Source organism: Xiphophorus couchianus, chromosome 21, assembly GCF_001444195.1.
Source record: "Xiphophorus couchianus chromosome 21, X_couchianus-1.0, whole genome shotgun sequence".
Taxonomy (NCBI): domain Eukaryota; kingdom Metazoa; phylum Chordata; class Actinopteri; order Cyprinodontiformes; family Poeciliidae; genus Xiphophorus; species Xiphophorus couchianus.
Genome location: NC_040248.1, coordinates 13,634,688 through 13,655,796, shown reverse-complemented (window position 1 = coordinate 13,655,796; position 21,109 = coordinate 13,634,688). Strand labels below are relative to the sequence as shown.

The 21,109-nt window shown below is 40.9% G+C and overlaps 1 protein-coding gene across 4 annotated transcripts in view; it reads right to left on the bottom strand.

Moving 5' to 3' along the window:
- Positions 1 to 21,109, bottom strand: part of sema5a (sema domain, seven thrombospondin repeats (type 1 and type 1-like), transmembrane domain (TM) and short cytoplasmic domain, (semaphorin) 5A) — a 152,520-nt gene that overhangs the window by 67,503 nt on the left and 63,908 nt on the right. For all 4 annotated transcript variants that reach the window (XR_003593883.1, XM_028005263.1, XM_028005266.1 and 1 more), the window contains exons 5-7: positions 19,262 to 19,324; positions 13,014 to 13,112; positions 1,584 to 1,797 (exon numbers count right to left, since the gene is read on the bottom strand). Coding sequence is in view for 3 of the 4 variants with exons in the window: in XM_028005263.1 (XP_027861064.1) it covers positions 1,584 to 1,797; positions 13,014 to 13,112; positions 19,262 to 19,324 (376 nt within the window). In the remaining variant the exon portion in view is untranslated. The remainder of the gene's footprint in view (positions 1 to 1,583; positions 1,798 to 13,013; positions 13,113 to 19,261; positions 19,325 to 21,109) is intronic.

The window sequence follows — 21,109 nt, the reverse complement described above, 5'->3', positions numbered from 1 at the left end:
AGGCTGTGGGAGGTGGATGGAGTGGGAGAGTGATAGGCTACGCATTATGACTGATTGGCTCATGGTGTGTGTGAGCGTGCATGCGGCCCACACAACAGCAGGTGATCAGGATTAATAACTACAGGCTATGTTATTAATGGCTTTGTGTTGTAATAAGAAAGCTCATTTTTCACTCCCCAAACCTAAAGGTTAGGCTGAGAAATGACCAAAACAGGTGGAGGGTAATAGCTCTCACCCTATCTAAAACATGCAACCTCCATGACACGGCTACAGCTAAAGCGTTCATCTTTATGTATGACATTATTGAATCTAAAATGCACACTTTATTCTTTCTGACGGTGATTTAATTCGGCTTTAAAGGAAAATGTGCCCCCCTTTTTCTCTCTCTCTCCATCTCATTTTTGCCCTTTTCTTCTCTGAACCTTCAGAGGGCAGTGCAGGGGGAGACGGAGGAAGAAAATCAATTCCCCATAAAATTAGTTATTAAGCCTTCTCCCAGAAGGTGGCTGCCAAGCAAGGTATGAGGTAGTTTTAAATTTGTTTTTTCAATTTAGCTTAAATGTGAATCAGGAAAAAAGTCACTCGCAGACAAGATACTGATTGACCTGCTCCTGTGTAGGATGGACATCTTAAGCTATTTGAAGTTCCCCAATCTGCTCTTCAATGTGTTTGAGCTTTCGGGGAGGGGGGCACCATTGATTTTTCTGGACTTCAAACTTGAGTTCTCCTTAAAGAAAGGGTAAGGTGTTTATTTTTTTAAACCACACTCAGATTTTCTTGTTGACCTGAAACTCTAGAAACATTTTGTTTCACCGTTAAACAGCAAATGAATATTATCGTTCAGAGCAGAATTTGTTTTGCTTGGGGCTGATTACTAAAGGTTGCTTGGAGAATAAAATCTTACAGATGCAAGAGGCTGTGAGTCCAATGAAAACACACCAACTCTCCTCTAGTTGCAGTGCAAATATTTCAAGCATTGTAGTGACAGATGTATTCAGTGTGATCCCTCAAATATCTTTGAATAATGTTGTTCTTACATAGCCAGCCTCTTGTCCTATGCTATGTGCTTCATACAGAGGGTCTGCGCATCTTTAGTATTGAAAAACAATTGCTTCCAGGAGGCGTGGACTGTGTTGAGGTTTTAAATTTTACCCAGTTGCTTAACGTTTGCCTGTGACGTTTGTAATGTGCCAATTCAATACCAAGAAGCTTACCGGAAGTTGCCTTCGCTGTAAGTAACCTTTCCATTTGTGGAAAGAAAAGTGCCGATCCAAATGAGGCGGCTGTTAATGTTTATTTAATATTTGGAAGAGTGGCCGGCGTCGACTGAACAGCTTTGTTTACTTCCCTCCCCGCCATTGCTAAAGCTACAGGCAGAAAATCGATGTCATCATTCACAACTTATGCTTGTGTTCGCTGATTGACCCGGTCAAAAATAAACCAGAGAAAATCTGAGTCAAGGGGAGGAAGCCCAGAATGTGCTGGAAGCGAGGATTATTTTTGAGCAGAATTGCATAGGCAGGCAATGGCCAGGCTAGTTTATGTACACAAAATATAGCAATTATCTGCCATTTACTGCCTACCGTTTAGCCACTTGGAGTTGTACTGGGCAGTGCGTAAAGGCGGCAGTCCGCCAAGGCTGCGGTAGATGGCCGGGTCTCGTCCAGAGAAGTCCATGGCGGTGGCGGCGTAGAGCTCTCCGCTGGATGTGATGAGGGCTGTGGAGTTGTGCAAGGGGTTGTAGGGACACCGAGCCATCCCGCTGATCTGATCGTGGATCTCAGTCAGGTTTGTCAGCTGTAATATAGTGGAAAGTCAGGTTAAAGTGGGAGAACAAGAATTAGTGATCAAGAACAAAATAAAACAAAGGCTGATGAGAATAAACTGTGTCTGTGCTACTACGGAGTGCATTTCCTTTTATTTGCAACATGAAGAAGACGCAAGATCACATGTAATAAATGTATTTGCAACTCAGCTGTTAATACTTTGTAAAACCATTTTATAACAGGACAACGCTTAGTATTCCCCTACGGTCTGCTTTCTTAATTATTCAAAATCCTGTATTCCTTATGCCGTCTTTTCATCTGGTCATCCCACAGGCTTTTCGTAGGCTTGCAGAATGTCCTGCCCACAGAAGTGGCTTCATATTTTCTCTGGTGAAGCCTTACTGACTTGAATTGGGCATATGTTTCGGATTCCAGTGATGAGTCAATTTATGATTTACGGCAGACAACAACCATGTTTCATTTGAAATAACCTCATCTTCCAAAATGTCTATGGTTTTATGGAATAGGAACAAAGGAGACAACATAAATGTTAGAACTTTTCCATATGCTGCAGTTTATTTAATGTCTGCACAGATTGTCTGTCTACTATGCTGCTTCTTTTTATGTCCCCTTGTGAAATGTACAATATAGACAATTAGCAAATGTCCTCATGTTTGCTACTTTCCTCAAAATTTGGAAGCTAACTCAGAGCTGCAGTCTAATGGCCAGATTTAAAACAACCTTTATTAACATGCCTTGGTGAGCCAGAGTTGCTACTCTTTTAACAGTGAGTTTTTTTTAATCTTTCTTACAATCAATATTCTGCTTGATGGCCATGGTTGCAGGATAAACTTGGGTCCTGGAGCAGCTGTGTGAATCGCCATTGTTGTTTAAAATGTTTTAATTATTCTTCCTACTGAAGACACGAGCAATACTGGGCAAATAATTTTCCTGTAATCATTTCACGACTTTGGGAGATAAACGCACGTCTGCTCTACTTTAAGGGCATACACTTTTGTCCTCATTTTCAAATACAGTTACACCCAAAGACACTGTAATTCAAAGAGAAAGATAAAGTAAAAATTACAAAAATACTTATAGAAAGTTTATTTTATATAAAGTGTGACCCAAAGACTGGAAACAGTTACTTCTTAGGTGAGATTCCACCCCCGCAATTGAATAAATTAACTCAGCGTAAAGTCTGGATTTTACTTTTATTTTTTAATGCTACTGCAATAAAAAAATCCAATATCTTGCTGTTGGTGCTGAATAACGCAGGATCAGGCACTAAAGTGAGTTTATTTCTAAGCATAGCGATGTAGGACAACAGCAACAATATATAGGACAAAGCATCAAAGGGCAACATTAAAATGCAAATCAAAGAAGTGTGCAGCTGTGCTGTTTGTTCCTGCCAATATGCAAGTAGTACAAGCAGCAAATATACCTCATCTCATAACATTTTGCTTTGTTTACTTCTACTGTGAAGCACACAACAATATGTACAACCAGAACCTTCAGAAGCAAGAAGCATAATTAGAGAGCACATTTAGAATAATCAGCATCGTAAAACACACAAGCACAACAGCTGCTTTTTAGTCTAATGGTAAGAAACCACCTGTTCAAGACCAGCAGAATTCATCTTGGCTGAAGTGCTTTAATGGTTTGGTTTCTGGTGTCTCTACAGAACAGCCAGCTGTTCTTCAACATGGAACATTGTTAAACCACATCTTTGAGTTGCCACTCCGAGTTACAAAAAGGCTTGATGTGCGATGAATTGCTCCACTGCATTTCGCCTTTGAATATAAAGCCAAATCCAAGGCCCCGCTTTTTAAAAATACTTTACAGCTTGACCTTGGGTTATCCCTGACACGCTGGACTGGTTGCTGAAGAGCCGTAGCACATGGCTTTGTATGTGAGCTCTGAAAAGGGAAAAGGAGAATTGCAATTTCCCAATCTAAGATGTAATTATACTTTATGGTGCAAAAGCAAACGTCATGCAAAATTTATCTCATGGCATTTGTACTTATTTGTAAATATTTATTGAAGTTCCCATGGCAAATGAGTAATGCAAGATTGTAGGTTTGCTTGTGACCATTATGCAATTACTTTTCTATCAATCAGTCAAGTTCAGTAGTTGAGACTTCCCATTGACTGTAGATCTTAAGACACTGCGCAATGATTCTTAGCTCAATCTTGTCTCACTTCACTCATTTTTATTAATCTACAAAGTTCTTCTAAAGTGAATTCAGAGCAATGTGTTTAGAGGAACCAGACTGTGTCTTTTGCCAATTTCCTAAAGCCTGTCGATTTGGATAAAAAAATTTGGTCTATCTGCTCTCTAATGCCAACGCTGCACAACCCAAACCACAACAGAGAAGCGACCCTGTGTGAGCTTTGCCAGTCTGAGGTGAAAGCCTGTTATTGACACGGCTGATTCCGTTGGCAGGAGTCATTTTATTAGGTCAGCTGGGTCATTGAGAAAAGGAAGAAGAGGAGGAATAAATAGGTGGCAAAGAAGCCGTTTCATTTTGAAGGAAGGGAAGTGAAAGTTGTCCCTGTATAGATCAAGCAGCTGCAGGGCTTGGACGCTCTACGGACTTTTGTGGAAGGAGATGGATCACAGCTAATAAAGAAGAACTATAGACTCTTTTGAATCATTCTTAAAAGAATGAGAAATCCAACAGTCAGAGTAAGAGTTTTCACCTGCTAAATATGGCAAGAAAACTATCAGATGGCTTGCATATTTTAGACCTGGTAATTGGCAGGGCTATCAATAATTTATAATAAATTTAATCAACATTAGAAAAGTAGAGAGGAACTGGATAGTGAACAGAACCGGATGATTTTGATGTGACCAGTGATTGGACAATTTGAGGAACTGAACTCAAATTACGATTAGTTCTAGGAGCTACGAGGTTGCAGTAACAACTTTCATGAACATATTTTGAAGTCACCCTATTGCATCTCAATAAGTGAAAGATCTGGAGTCTCATTTCTAAAGGATTGCATAGGATCCATACAAAAAGTGTATGTACGCCCAAAAGGCAAAAGTGGCATACGGCAAAAAACATTCTGATTTATAAAACCATGCGCATGCACACCATTAAGCAATTTTCCTCTCTAAAACACAGCTATAACTAAAACTTTGTGCACAAGGTCCCGCCTCATGTCCTGCCCTCTACATGCCCTCAACCATAAATGGTCAATGCAAAGCACCTCATGAATGTCAGTGTTAATTTAAATGAGCCATCTTATCATGTCATTTCATTACTAACAATAGCAATGAAGAGGAAACGAGGGGAAATCCCAATTTCACAGAAGCAGAAAGCCATGCGAGTGAGGTGGAGAGGTAGAAACATATCTTTTCCGGTAGCCAGACGTGAAATAAAGTTTACACACTGCCACTAGCATTTTTAGAGGCCCCTGGCACGCTCACAGTTGAGCGCTCACATGTGTGAGTATTATTAAAGCACCTCTTCTGTACTCTGAACGTTCTGAAACGAGGTAGGAGCCAGCACCTGAGGGAAGTACCCACTGTCCTCTGCAGGTTATAGTGGAATAGTGCATCAGTACACCAGGCCCTAATAGTTAGCATTCAACAAATAAATTTTTCTTGCACTCGTGTTCTCCCAACGTGCAGGGAAATCTGATGTATGGACTGGTCATGTTAACAATGCCATTCAGTACAGCTGGCATTATTACACTTTGTGCTGGCTGCTATATTTCTCAGGAATGTCTCCTGTTTCCAAATTTATGAAGAGAGGCTTGCAAGGAGATTTGCTGTCTTTCTGATTGGAGAAAGGCAGCCAATCTTTAGCAAGTTAATGTTAAAGTCACTTTAACATTAACTTTAACATTAACAATATCAACTTTGAACTGTAGGTCCTGTAATGATTTTTCAGAGTTTTTGGAGGACTCATTTAGCACCTTGTTGTCTGTTCTCAGGTTGACTTTTCTTAGTCATTGAGACCTGAGAATTGGTAGTTGTTGTGAATGTCCTCCAAGTCTCATACTGTGGAATGGATAACTTGAAATTAATTTGATACATTAAATATTTTAGCAGACATTGGCTGCTGTAACTTCTTAAAGGCCACAGAAACTCTTTCACGCTCGCCGCATTGATCATGTCTACTCCAGTCAGGAGCTCACCAAAATAAATGTCTGTTGTTCAAACTTGGCAAATCTCCTTGAAATAGTGAAACGCAGTCGTCTTATGTGCACCTGGTATGATTAACCTTGGAGTAATTTTAACCATTTCATGTGGAAATAAATGTGGGATATCAGAATCATCCCAAATAGAGTCTTGGTAGATCACAGTTAAAAAAATATAGATTTGATGTGTGTCTCTCTAATAAAGAGACAGCTATTTGACAAATAAATTTTCCATCCATCCATCCATCCATCCATCTTCTTCCGCTTATCCGAGGTCGGGTCGCGGGGGTAGCAACTTCAGAAGGGAGGCCCAGACTTCCCTCTCCCCAGCCACTTCTTCTAGCTCTTCCGGGGGAATACCGAGGCGTTCCCAGGCCAGCCAAGAGAAGAGACATAGTCCCTCCAGCGTGTCCTGGGTCTTTCCCGGGGCCTCCTCCCGGTGGGACGTGCCCGGAACACCTCACCAGGGAGGCGTCCAGGAGGCATCCTGACCAGATGCCCGAGCCACCTCAACTGGCTCCTCTCGATGTGAAGGAGCAGCGGCTCTACTCTGAGTCCCTCCCGGATGACTGAGCTTCTCACCCTATCTCTAAGGGAGAGCCCAGCCACCCTACGGAGAAAACCCATTTCTGCCGCTTGTATCCGCAATCTCGTTCTTTCGGTCATGACCCAAAGCTCATGAGCATAGATGAGGGTGGGAACGTAGATCGACCGGTAAATCGAGAGCTTCGCTTTTTGGCTCAGCTCTCTCTTCACCACGACGGACCGGTACAGCGCCCGCTTGACAGCAGACGCTGCGCCAATCCGCCTGTCGATCTCCCGCTCCCTTCTTCCCCCATTCGTGAACAAGATCCCGAGATACTTGAACTCCTCCACCTGGGGCAGGACACCCCCTTTCACCCGGAGAAGGCACTCTACCCTTTTCCGGCTCAAGACCATGGCCTCGGATTTGGAGGCACTGATCCCCATCCCGGCCGCTTCACACTCGGCTGCGAACCGCTCCAGCGAGAGCTGCAGATCATGACCTGATGAGGCCAGTAGGACCACATCGTCTGCAAAAAGCAGAGACGAGATCCTAAGGCCACCAAATCGGATCCCCTCAACACCTTGGCTGCGCCTAGAAATTCTGTCCATGAAAGTAATGAACAGAATCGGTGACAAAGGGCAGCCCTGGCGGAGTCCAACTCTCACCGGAAACGAGCCCGACTTACTGCCGGCAATGCGGACCAGACTCTGACACCGGTCATACAGGGACCTGACAGCCCGTATCAAAGGGCCCGCTACCCCATACTCCCGGAGAACCCCCCACAGGGCTCCCCGAGGGACACGGTCGAACGCCTTCTCCAAGTCCACAAAACACATGTAGACTGGTTGGGCGAACTCCCATGCACCCTCCAGGACCCTGCCGAGGGTGTAGAGCTGGTCCAGTGTTCCACGACCAGGACGAAAACCACACTGCTCTTCCTGGATCCGAGGTTCGACTATCCGACGGACCCTCCTCTCCAGGACCCCTGAGTAGACCTTGCCAGGGAGGCTTAAGAGTGTGACCCCTCTATAATTGGAGCACACCCTCCGGTCCCCCTTTTTGAACAGGGGGACCACCACCCCGGTCTGCCAGTCCAGGGGAACTGCCCCCGATGTCAATGCGATATTGCAGAGTCGCGTCAGCCAACACAACCCTACAACATTCAGAGCCTTAAGGAACTCCGGGCGGATCTCATCCACCCCCGGAGCCTTGCCACCGAGGAGCTTTTTAACCACCTCGGCGACCTTGTCCCCAGAGATTGGAGAGCCCAACCCAGAGTCCCCAGGCTCAGCTTCTTCAACAGAAGGCATGTTGGTGGGATTGAGGAGGTCTTCGAAGTACTCTGCCCACCGGCCCACAACGTCCCGAGTCGAGGTCAGCAGCACACCATCCCCACTATAAACAGTGTTGGTGCCGTACTGCTTCCCCCCCCTGAGACGCCGGATGGTGGACCAGAATCGCTTCGAAGCCGTACGGAAGTCTTTCTCCATGGCCTCTCCAAACTCCTCCCACGCCCGAGTTTTTGCCTCAGCAACCATCCGAGCCGCATGCCGCTTCGCCTGCCGGTACCCATCAGCTGCTTCCGGAGTCCCACAGGCCAAAAAGGCCCGATAGGACTCCTTCTTCAGCCTGACGGCATCCCTCACCGAAGGTGTCCACCAACGGGTTCGAGGGTTGCCGCCGCGACAGGCACCGACAACCTTGCGGCCACAGCTCCGGCCGGCCGCCTCGACAATGGAGGCACGGAACACAGTCCACTCAGACTCCATGTCCCCCGCCTCCCCCGGGACGTGTTCAAAGTTTTGCCGGAGATGGGAGTTAAAGCTCTGTCTCACAGGGGATTCCGCCAGACGTTCCCAGCAGACCCTCACAACACGTTTGGGCCTGCCAGGTCTAACAAATTTATTTGTTATTAAACAAATAAATTTTGTTTAATCAAAATCAGTCACGAGGTGTACTTTATTGCCAACGCACCAATTTTGATTCTATACCTTACAGTCTGTCTTAGGCCTGTCCTGTTTTCTATTAAATTATTGACATTCATGCCATACTGTGTTCATCATCACAGCTTGAAAAAAAATCTGTGTGAACAGCGTTCTATTGATGCCGACGTTCCGGACCCATGTTTCAAATTAACGGACATTCAGCTCGTAAATATGACGGCTCCTAAAGAAATACAGCTGTAATAATGTCATGGCATTTCAACTACATGTATTTTCACAGCGGTAAACAGTCATTATGAGCTTCTGACCTTTGAATTCAGTGCTTTAGGACCAAAACAAATGTCATCTTAATTGTAAACTCCTGCCCAGTCTTCTTCTAACAGTGAAATGCAGATTGGTGATGTGGACATATCACTGTTATAAGGTAAAAAAGCAATAATCTGACATTTTAAAAGTTCAGCTACACTTGACTCCAGGGGCATATGTCACCAGAAGTAGTCTCCTAGATATTTTAGTTACCTTATAAAATGTATATTTTTGCAATTGTAGTGAGTGAACAAACGCAGAAGACATACATGGTTGACCTTAGTGTGTCTGCAGCCTGCTGAATTCAAAGTGAGAAGTTTCACCAAAATTAGTTCTAATATATACAATCAGGTGCCTTGAAGCCAGAGAGAAATGAGTCATCTCAATGTAATGAGAAAAAGAGGGAGTGCACAAAAAGTAATGTGACAAAAGAACAGAAGCTAAATAAATTTCAATGACTTTTCAGAAGGGTCAACAAGTGTTTACATGTAACCCAGTGCCAGCCTTAACAAGAGTAATGAGCTTAACATTTTGATTGAGATGCTAAACAAGTTTGGGGTAACATTAATTCCAGAAATCAGGGCCCTTAATAGGATTCATTTTTATAATTAGTCAGCATGCCTGGCTGCACAATGGGAGCTTGAACAGGGAATGCTGAGGTGTCATTCTCCCGACTCACCTTGATTAAATAAGTTGATCAACCTGACCTTTACCTCAAACAATGTCACTTCATTAAAATAACAACCCAGTCTTCAAATTTGCATTGTTCACATGCCCGTCATAATGCTGCTATTTTATGCTAACGATTTCTCAAAATACGTGCTGCCAGCTTCTTTTGAGCTGGCAGTTGCAGCTCCCTCTCATTGATGCAAGGGAGTTGATGCACTTGACTAACCTACAAGGTTATGATTATCAATGAAGAAAATGCATATCAGTTAAAAAGCTGGAATTTAATGCAGTGTGTGATATTTTTGAAGAAGATATGGTTAACCAGTTTGACTACAAGAATGGCTTTGTAGAAGTTTGCAGCAGCCACCTCTAAATGCTTGGATGCAGCATTTCCCAGAATTTTTTTGTCAACTTAAGGATGGAATACAAAGGATAATTTGTATGGAGGAGAAGTTGAATGATAAACTTCTAGCGACAAGCTGACTGACCTAGAAAACACATCATGCTGTGCGCAAGGAGACAAAAGCTAAGCAACAGAATTTGAAACCAGTAAAGGGAAATCAACAAAAAGAGAAGGCAGGTAAGCACCACATTTTGCTTGTAATCTTTCCCCTTTACATAGCAGGATGGAATATTTACAACTTCAATTATACAACCAACATGGAGATTGTATAATTGTGAGATACTGTTGAAGGGCACAATCTAGCTGTGCTGGCAGCTAATGTCATTTTGTTCATGGCAACAAAAATGGGGGTCTGTTATGAAACCGTTTTTTTTCATGCTGCAGTGAATATCTAAACTGAAACCTGAAGCATCAATGGGACTTTGTAACAGTTGGTTACCATGGAGACTTTAGATGCAGACTGGTGGAAAGCTGATGTAGACCTAGTATAGACCTGAATATTAAAGATAATGTGCTTCTTGGAGTAGTTTTTCTACACCATGTTATTTACTTCTACTTGAGTAATATTATTATGAAGTACTGCTATTCTTATTAAGAGAACATTCTGGCTGTTCTACCAAACTTTAATTAGTCCACTGAATGTCTTAGCAATATCTTTGTTAAAACTTCTGGGTTGTACACAAGCATCATTATTTTAATGTTATTTTCTGTCTTCTGAGAATGTGGTGCCAGTGGTGCCATTTAGAGATCTAGAAAACACAAAATAAACAGTATATATTGTGTCTTTACACAATACCTACTATAAGCATTCAGTAGTTTGACCTGGTGGAAAACAAATGTGTGTTTCTTCCACTTTAATTGGTTTTTACTTAAGTAGGCTTTACTTTTTAACTCTTGGATATTTTTTTTATCGCCATCAGTCCTGCCCTGACTTGAGTGCAATGTTTGGCTACTCTACCCACTAGTAGAGAGCCCTTACCGATGTAAGAGCCTCACAGAATGCCTTGGCAGGTTCTCTGCTGTTTAATTGTGCAGTAATATCACATTTTCAAAAGTCTCATTCTTATGTTTACCGACGATTTATGGATTGAATAAATGTGCAGTTAAGAGTTGTGTCTTTTAAAAGTACACTGCAAAAATATGCTTTTAGAGATGTTTTTTCTTTAAAGAGGCTACATATATTTGTTCTGTTGCTCAGTTTTTTATATAATTGTCAAATCCAGAGGTGGGGACTCGAGTCACATGACTTGGACTCGAGTCAGACTCGAGTCGTTAAAATCACGACTTGAGACTTGACTTGAAAAAATGCTCAAAGACTCGGACTTGACTTTGACTTTCATGCCATTGACTTGGGACTTGACTCGACTTGAAGCTGTTTACTTGAAAAGACTTGATATTTTTTACTCAAAGTCTTAAAATTTAAAACACATTATTTATAAAGTGGCGTCATTAATTAATGTCACTCATTCCGCATCAATATACGCAGACCGTCACTATGGTTTTCCTCTCTCCTTATGTATGTATGTGTACGTAGCTGCAGCACAACCAATCAAATTAACAGGATTTGGACGTTTAAAAAAACGCGACAAAGCTACAGAGCTCAGGGAACGAAATACGAAATAACCGCTCGAATATGCTTCCGCGAGTAATTTCTTTTGGCTACGTAGGTTATGAACTTTCGACTAAAAACCGAACTGCAACTTGTAAAACATGCAAGAAGAGAATATCGGATGGAGATGCCACGACGTCCAACTTTGTCCGGCATTTGAAGCTTCACAAAGATCGGTAGGTGGCGCTTTTCTTTTGCTGTAAGATAGCTGACTTTAGCTAACTTCGTGTTAGCATGTGTACTCCGGGTTAAATTGGTGATTATTTACCATAAATCCGGTCCTTCAAATGCCTCCACAAATAATGTGCACCGTGTTAGCTCAGGAAGCCGGTGGATAGTGAGCGGGGCTCCGGAACAGAAAGCAGATTCTGGACCTGAACACAGGGAACAGAGTCTCTCTGTCCCATCATGATGATGAGCCGGGTCTAGTATCATCTAAGGATGGTTGGTGTATTTGAAGACATCTACGTTGGGAAATTATATTGACAATATATTGTTTTGACAGGTCAGAGAAAAGAGGAAAAAACTGCTGTTATGGTTCTTTGTATTGTGCTGTGGAAATGTCAGCATTTTCGTCTTTTTTTATTGAATGTCAAGTTTAACAGAACTGGGCAATAAAGTGGTCCAATTTAAAAATGTTTTTTATACTTTGTGTTCAGCTACACATGTTCTATCATTTGAGATAAATACATATTTTAAAACGAACAAATGGTCTATTATTTGAATTTTATGTATAATTGCAAATTATAAAAAAAATAAAATAAAAACGACTCGAAATGACTTGAAATTAAAGGTTCCTGGCTTGAGACTTGACTCGACTTTTGCCTGTCTTTACTTGAGACTTGACTCGGACTTGAGACTTACTTGAGACTTGCAACACAGTGACTTGGTCACACCTCTGGTCAAATCTATGTTATCTATGTTATTTTAGACATTTCCTCAAATTCCAAAAACACATAATTCAAAATTTCAAATTAGCACTTAGCCAGTTGTCTTTGACTATGCAAGGCAAATTGAGGAAGGATACTTTTCCTAAACTTAGAAAAGGTCAGTGCTATAAAGAAATTCAATTTACAGTCTAACAGGTTAAGATTGTAGTGCTAAAAAATAAAAATAATTAACAAGGAAATTATCATTTACCAGATCTGCGGACACTATCACCATTATATACCATTATATGCCATTATCTACAGATACAGAATGTTTCTGTATTTCAGTCAAGAAGCTGGAGCATGTCTGCAGAACTATAATGTCATATTTATTTTGTGTTGTCGCTGCACTTCTCTTTATGTGAAAAACGCCTAGTACAGATGCTGCTTTGTGTAAACTACACAGATGGCAGATGGGCGCAACTAAAAATATTGTTATTCCACGCTTCAACTTTATCTAAAACTGTTAAAAGCTGCAGTTATTCATCAAGTTGTTTTTGTAAAGTGTTTATGTTAATATTGAAACTTTACTCTGTCCAGCTTTGTAAAAAATAATGTTGCAAATGTTCTGGAAAAATACTATGACAGTAAAAACACAGCTTCTTTCAGTTTCTGTCAAATTCATGGGTGGTTATGTATGCATTGAAAAGGGGTTTGGATTGAAATTGCAGGCTATGTAAACAGCATTGTGGATGTTATGATGCTCGTACCGTTCGATTGGTGCAGATGGGGGTGAATGCATTGGTTCCACAGGTAAACAGCCTGTTCCCATTAACCAGCAGCACCCTAATGTAGTTCTGGCACTCCTCCTGCAGAAACACACAGGCAAAAAAACATATATAGCAGTTACTAACAGTTCCATTATCTATCCACTGGCAAGCAGCAGCATTAGGCAGAAGGGGCCAAATTACACTTTATGCCAATAAATAAGAAAAGCACCTGCATCAACAGGAGGGCTGCTCCGAAACGTGGCCAACTTACACAGAGTCAAATCAAGTCTAATGTCTGCATGGCTTAGCCATGTCACATCCTAATTCAGTGGGGATCAGGGTTGGAGAGGGATCTCAATAATACGGCGGAGACCAGATAAATGCAACAGGTGTTAGAGAGGGCCATTCAGAATTAGTTTAGAAAATTGCCTTGGCTTTGTTGACTGGTCAGAAAGTGAAATGAAAATGTCACCTCTCATACACTTCATTCAATCATTCTTTCTTTTTAGCCCGCTCCCCACCACAATCAATTCAAACCACTTTTCTCCAAATTAGAGTGAAGTACACACTCATCAGCCTTTTCTTGGCTCCTTCTCTTGTGGGAATTCCTCCCGGGGTTTCAAGCAAAACTACTCAGCTCTTGGTTAAAAGCTCACAAAAAGCAGAGCAGAACTGACAGAGTGAAAGATTGATTGAATGATAGATCGGCACTCAATTTTATGAACTTTCAATGTAAAGGTCAGGTATTCATGAGGGCTTGCAGGTGATTTCCATCAACTAACGTCAACCTGTGGTAAATGTAAAGGTGGTCGGCATTAACTTCATGAAACGGCAATTCTTTTTTTCACAGGACAAAAAAATAAACCTGTAGAGTTCTCTCCGTCTAACAGGGGCCCTGGTCATAGGTAAGGGGCTCTTGTAAAAGTTTAAACCTTTGTAAATCTGCTATTGTTTCAGTCACTGGAGCAACCTTCATCACCCCTCTTTTCACTTTTAAGGGTCTGATTTAGGTGTGTAGGCTGGCATAGCAAAGGGAATTTATTTTCCCCAAACAACATGAACATTGACACCTGGAACTACTTGTTTCCTGGCCCTCCACACTTGAAAGTATTCAAGGTGACCACATATATGCCGTTAAAACAAAAGGTGTGTTGATGAGCAGCTCATTTACAAGCCTATACCTGCATAAAGGGGCTTCTTAAAGCCTTATCCTCAAAAAGTATAAATGTTTGAGTAATACAAATTAAAAAGTTAAATCACATATTGCATATGCATTACATGTTACGCTGTGTATTTTTTATTAATTTGTTTAACATGGGCTATAGTTCTTAGAAGATTAGAGAATTACACTGGAGTATTGCATAACTAACCCATGGTATGGCCACAATAATTATAGGTAAGGCTGGTGTCTCGTTCTGCAGACCATCACTGAAAAACATGCGGTAATTCAAATCAATTCTAAAAATTATCTACAGGTCTAATTAGTTGCAATTTATAATGCAATGCATTCAACTCAGTTTATCATAGCAAATGATAAAAAAAATGTTCTGTGAGGAAGCCCAGCAGATTGCACCCAGTATCTGTATAAAGAAAACAAATCACTATTAGAGAATCTATCAGTTGACAGAATTTTGTATACAAAAATATTAATGAAAAGTGTAGGGGAAAGAAAAAGTGTGGACAAGCAATAGGGATGACCACAGCCTTGAGAAGATCTTGTGGTAAAGCCCTTTCAAACATTTGGTTAGGCATGGACTGTGGTTGGAGTCATAACTTTAAGAGCCACCACACAGAGGTATCGAGGAAATGGCATAGTGTTTGCATCAGGATAACTCTGTGGTCAAGAGGCATTTTCAGAACCATAACCTGACTTCGGTCCAAAGTGTTATTTCAGATGAAACTAAATCTCACTCTTGAGTGGGATATCAAGAGTCTAGGGAGAGTCTGGGGCTTTGCACAGGCACCGTTGCTTGGAGTCCAGTGTGTTCAGTGTGAGGTCTCCACAGCCACTGATGATTTAGGTCATCTGCTGATGTTGGTTTACTGTATTTTATAAAGTCCAAACCTTCTATTAGAAACTGTCAGAGCACTGGATGGTGTCTTCCGGAAAGATGTTACCCTATAATGCAGTGCTGGAGAGGGTCACTCAAAATTGAGCTTTTTCCTGCCACTTAAGTAGTGAAAGTCTGACTACCTTCACACCACACATGATTGATACAAGGATTAATGCAAAATTAGCCCCAAATAAGTACTGGATAATTGAATAGTACATTGATACAATTTTACAAAACTCAACAGTTGTGTATTGAAAATAAAAATAATGTCTATTATTTAAGAGTGATATTTTTGTTTTTTGAGGCATGTCATCATTGCAGGAAAATAGAAATAAATTCTTAAACTATATCTCTATATATTTAATGCGTTTCACAATTTAAATTGAATTACTAGTGGAAATTAACTTTTTGAGGATATTTAAATTTATTGCAATGCCGCTGAACTTGGAGTGTTTGTGCAGCTGGCTGTGATCTATAAACTTGTGTGAACGGGTGTGAGTGTTTGTGGGCGGGTTGAAAAATAAGGATCTGAATTTTTGAATTCTTCTCTACAGTTTCTTCCTAATTTAGCACTAGAATGGCTTGAGTTAGGCCATTTTGACATATACCTATTTCGGCTTAGATAGTCCAACTGGCCTGAAGGATTTTATCTAGCAGGTGCTTTTGTTCAGTAAATAGGGCCATTACCTTAGAAGTACCCTGTTAATGGCCTCAACGCATCTCACAGTTGCACAATTGTTCCTTAGACTTCGACTTCGACTGACTTTGTTGTCATTTTCAATGCACAGGGTGTATACAGAACGAAATTTCGTTGCATACGGCTCAGGATAATGTTTGAGGTTCCAATGTTGTGAGTAAAATAAAATACAGTATAAAATATGAATATAAATCTAAATATAAAATATAAAGTGCAGGACTGACAGTAAAATAGAAGTTATTTAGCTCTGTACATGTGCAAGGTATAAAGTGGAGACCAGTTTTTGAGTGCAGTCCAGTTAAGAGTTCAGCAGTCTGATGGCAAGTAGGAAAAAGCTGTTTCGGAACCAGGTGGACCTGCACCGGATGCTGCAGAACCTCTTTCCAGAGGGCAGCAGGGAGAACAGTCCATGGTGGGGGTGTGAGGGGTCACTGATGATGTTTTGGCCTCAGGACACGCATCCTGCATCGATGGTTGACCTGACACTTCGCCCTTTTGCCTGAGCTGGGTGTGGAAGGTTGTTGCCGAAGCAGTTTCTCCTTGTGTGCCTTCTTCTCACTCACATGAGAGTTACCTCTTTTTTGAAACAGATTGTATGTTTTGCAAACTCTATGTACATTTGGCAAAATGACCTGGATAATGCAGCACAACATCATGGATCAGCTGCAAAAGGTCACATCTCTCCAAAAACACTTCATGTATGCTTCAAAACTAAACTGAAGAGCACTACCTACAGGAGATCTGATCTCCTGTAGGTATCATAGATACCCACCCCCAACATGGACAATTCACACTCCTACCTTCTGGCCTGACGGTCAACGGCCACATTTACAATTGAAGAAGGGATGCTAATTTGAGCCATCAGAGTCGTCAGGGTGGACTCCGGCCTTTTGGCCCTGTTGAGCCGATATGGGAAGGACTCGAAAACCGTATCATCCTAGTGTTAGTAATGGGAATAATTATTATTTTGACAGCATCACTGTGCTTGGCTTTATTATGACAGCTTCCTGACAAACTTTCCACATTTGTATTGCGAAACAAAAGCATTTATGCTGGTTCTCACAACACAACAGAAACATCCATCAAGGTGGTTTAACTCCGCTTTCTTATCTTAACTGAAATAAACCAAACACAGAACTGAGACGCAGATGTATGTATTAGGAAGAAAAAAACCTAAAATCACTGGTAAATTCTCTTAAAACACAGGAACGGTATCTATTACAGCTTAAGTTATAATATATTGATGTGCATTGAGGTAGGTAATAAACCACAGAAAGCCCTGTCAACTGCTGGAGGGAAAAAAAGAAGCTTCTAAAGCTATTCTTAGTGTACATCACAGCAACTGATCCTCAGAAGAGAACAGAGCAAAACAATACTGCTCTGCCAGACTGTAGCGACTCCCAAGGACTGAGGTAGCTTTGGTCTGTAATTCACTTCAACGATCATGTGCTGGCCAACCTGTGCATGCCTATTATGGGTCCCTGACCACCTTTCACTGGAGGATAAATACACAGCGGCAGACGCACATAAGAATCAGGGCTGAGCAGTTCACCTACAAGTCAAATTCAGCTCAGAAAGACATCTGTTTTATATAGAAGGCTATACCATCTAGCCACATACTAAAATATAGACTGCAAAGAAAGAAGTAAAACAATAGGAACTCCCTTTGTACAAAAGTCTATAAATAAATGTTTAAGTATAGAAAGGGAACATTTTACTATAGTGACTTGATTTAAAACCACTCAAGCTCCAAAGATGTCCATATATTAAGGGTGGATAAAGTGAATCCAGTTGCTTTAAAGTACTAATATGTTTAATTCTTATATTGTAGTTTTATTTTTAGCCTGCAATTTTAGAAAGTCCTTAGCAATGGAAGACTTTTGGGCTGAAGTTTGAGGGTTGGAGGAGGATAAGGTTTTTATTTCAACATGATGTAAAACGGTGGCAATAAATCCTAATGAAAAAACTAAATATAAAAGAAAATAATAAAAAAGATTAGTTTTGTATAGAAAGCTATATAAAACGTCGATAAGGGCAATACTACGTACATGTGTACATTAGAAAAAGTAAGCGAAAGTGTATTTGTTTAGTTCCTTTTAATATGGTGCCACATATGCAAGGAAAACACATCTGGGTGTTAAATAGCAGAGCTGAATGTGGGTTCCGCCCATGAATGACTTGCCAAATCCTCTCTGCTGATGCCAAACAGCTTATCTCCCTATGCAACCTTGCTTGGTGTCATTTGTGATTGGCGTTAAATGATTGGCGTTTGAGGAGAAAGGACATACTGACAGTGTAACAATTTATTTATTTAACAAACAGGCAGGCTCAGTACCAAGTCTGGATATGAGAACAGTAGACTACCATGACAGCAGGTGATCCTAATGATGGTCACCAGCTTGTTCACATGCTGTTGTGGGACAGCAGTCCATTTCTTAACTAGCATTTGTTGCAAGTCAATCATTGTGGTTGTACTGGCCACTCTGGGATGAACACGACACCAAAGCTGATCGCACAAGTCTTTAGCAGAGTTGAGGCCAAGACTGCAAGCGAGCCACTTCATCCTCTTCACTCCCAAATTGTGGAGGTAGCCTCTGTAGGGGTGAGCGTAGTGATTTTATAGGATTTTAAGGGAAGTGGTTGGTCCCAGGATGTGGAGATCTGCAAATGGTTTCAGAATCTTATATTGATGTCTGTCTATTGAGATTATCTCCAGTGTTATCAGTCCTTGTTTTACCAGTTAGCAAGACACCATCCTACATGCTCACTGTGTCTACCAAAAGGTATTTGGCATTTCTTCAGACTATTCAGCTTTTCATGGCTGCAACCCATGTGCTCAACTCTGCCGATTGCTGATAAGTTCACAAAGGCATTTTCCTTATAAATGTGGAGAAAATAAACTTTCAAATAATAAGACTTTGCTAGAAGTTGGTAGTCCAGGGTGTAATTTCATGTAAGAGCCTAATCTGGTCCCAGTGTGTGTTTTTATAATTATCATACAGCTGTAAAGCCAATGATACATGAATGATCAGAGCCAATGAGCAAATGCTATTTGTCAGTGTTAACTGTTAAACATTAGATTTGTTTTACCAACAGTATGTAAGTGTGATATTTTTTTTAATTACTTTTTATTGTCCTTTAGTAGTTATTCAAATAGGAAGAGGGTAGAGAGTGAAAAGGAGAAAACGAGTAAATATGTTTAAGATTAGATTAAATAGTATGCTTGAACACTTTAGATAATTAAGTTATATAAATACTGCATAAAATTAGCATCTACCTGTCATGAGAAGTAAAGTTTATTTTACAATTTATCATAGAAAAGAGCAGATTAGTAGGCTTTTAACTCAATTGCATTCTAAAGATGCAATTGAGCCAAGGTTATCAAGTACATTTCTGATGCAAAGTTGTATGTTTCTTTTTGCAAACAATAATGAAAACTTGCTTTTCTCATCATGTATCTGGAAAAGCAATATAAGAGAGTGTTCATGTAAACTCACCTCTGATTTTCCACGGCTGAAGCAGGCTCCCTTTGTGAACTCATCACAGTGCCATTCAGCCTCCTGGAGAGACAGAGTAAAGCAGTGTAAAAGCTCCCAAAAAGCCATCAAGAAGAAGCAAACACCAGATGACTTGTCTACCTGAAGCAGTTTAAGAAAGACTTGGAGAACTCAAGCAAAACTTTTGGTAATGCAGAGTTTCCAAACCATTTTTTTAAAGCATTTTGCTGCCGTCAGATATTGAACACACAATGAAGAAACATGGTAATGACTGACAAACATTTCAGCATTAACTTGACACTAACTTGAGTCAGATTGAGAGATTAAAGCCAACAACAAATGCATCAGACATATCGCCAGTGTAGACTCTCTCAGACCACTAGTAGATGTACAGTGGCGTGAGTACACGCGTGTTAGGAGCCTTGGCAAATGCAAACACAGAATCCAATTAAGGTGCATACCAAACAGAGACCTCGAGAAATGAGAGGCAAGAGTGTGTAAAGCCACATGTCAGCTTGATTTATGTGTGTGGGAAAAGAAGGAATCCTAAAACATTACAGGCGGCTCCGCTGAGCAATTGTGTCATAGTGATGTACATGCATGTAAGAAATAGCAAGACCCTACTTTACATTTTAAAATAGGCAGGGAAAAGAATAAGAAGATAAGAGTTTCTTTTCACCTCAGAGGGAAAAGATGCAGGTTCTACCTTTTAATTTCAGCATGACCTCTGAGAAGGGGGTCTCTGTCATTGATAAAAATTCTTTCTTTGTGTAATAAGGGCTGGCCTTGGGAGAGCACTGGGCCACTGAGTCGCTCACCCTTGTGACAGGTGGAATTAGCCTTTACTGCCACCAGGTCTGTATGACTGGCAGAGAGAAGATTAGTTAACAGAAAACTTGGCTGGCTCAGTATTAAGCTTAATTTGCAAAATGTCTCCAAAAGCAATATATTCAAACTGTTTTCTGGCCAGAGAAATGTAAGTTTTATTCTAAAAGCCTGGCATCTGTGCAGTGCAAAAGCCAACCAGAGGAAACAAAATATTATCTTTTAGAGATAGGACATCTAAAGATCTATTTAAAATAAACGAATTAAAATCTGCATTATTACTGTTGTTCAAAGCAGATAAGTATTTATTTTTAAAGTGGACTTTTCTGACATTAAAGGAGTATTTGACTTACATCTTTTAAAGCAGGAAGACATGACCATATATTGTGATGAAGTCATCTCTTTTACAACCATTTACCAAAATATTATCTTAGATTTAAGGGCAGGAACAACCCTAATCCAAAGGACACAAGTTGAGCATACTATCTCCATTCTTTGCTACCTTCGGTTAGTGTTTTTGGATGCTTTTTGTTTGGTTATTTCTGTTTTGCTTTTAGTTTAAATACAGCTACTGTTGGCTACAATCCCAAACAGAAAAGTTGATGACATATGCTGCCTGAATATTGATAAGCTGCTAGAGTTCAGTGTCATTTTAAGGCAATTTAATTTTACATTTACTTATTGCGTTTGCTTTAGACAGTACGTTTTTTTTCTGACAGGCCTTTACTTTCTGCCTCATTGGCCTTTGGGAGGCATGGAAACTGCGTATGTTCGCCGTCACCCATAAACGCACACATAAGCAGCAACCAGAGCCCGTCTGGAGGGAGAAAAGCGCTCACGGTATGTGTGTGTGGTACTATTCATGGAGATAAAATATGGTGCATTAATGGTAGCTGGCTTCTGGCTTGTCTGTTTCTCCTCTGTGTATGTGTCAGTTCATATTCCTGGGAGAAGCTGGCTATTCTGGGGCAATGCAGACACAAAACACACACATCTTCAGCACAGGCAGCAAGAGCGTGCACA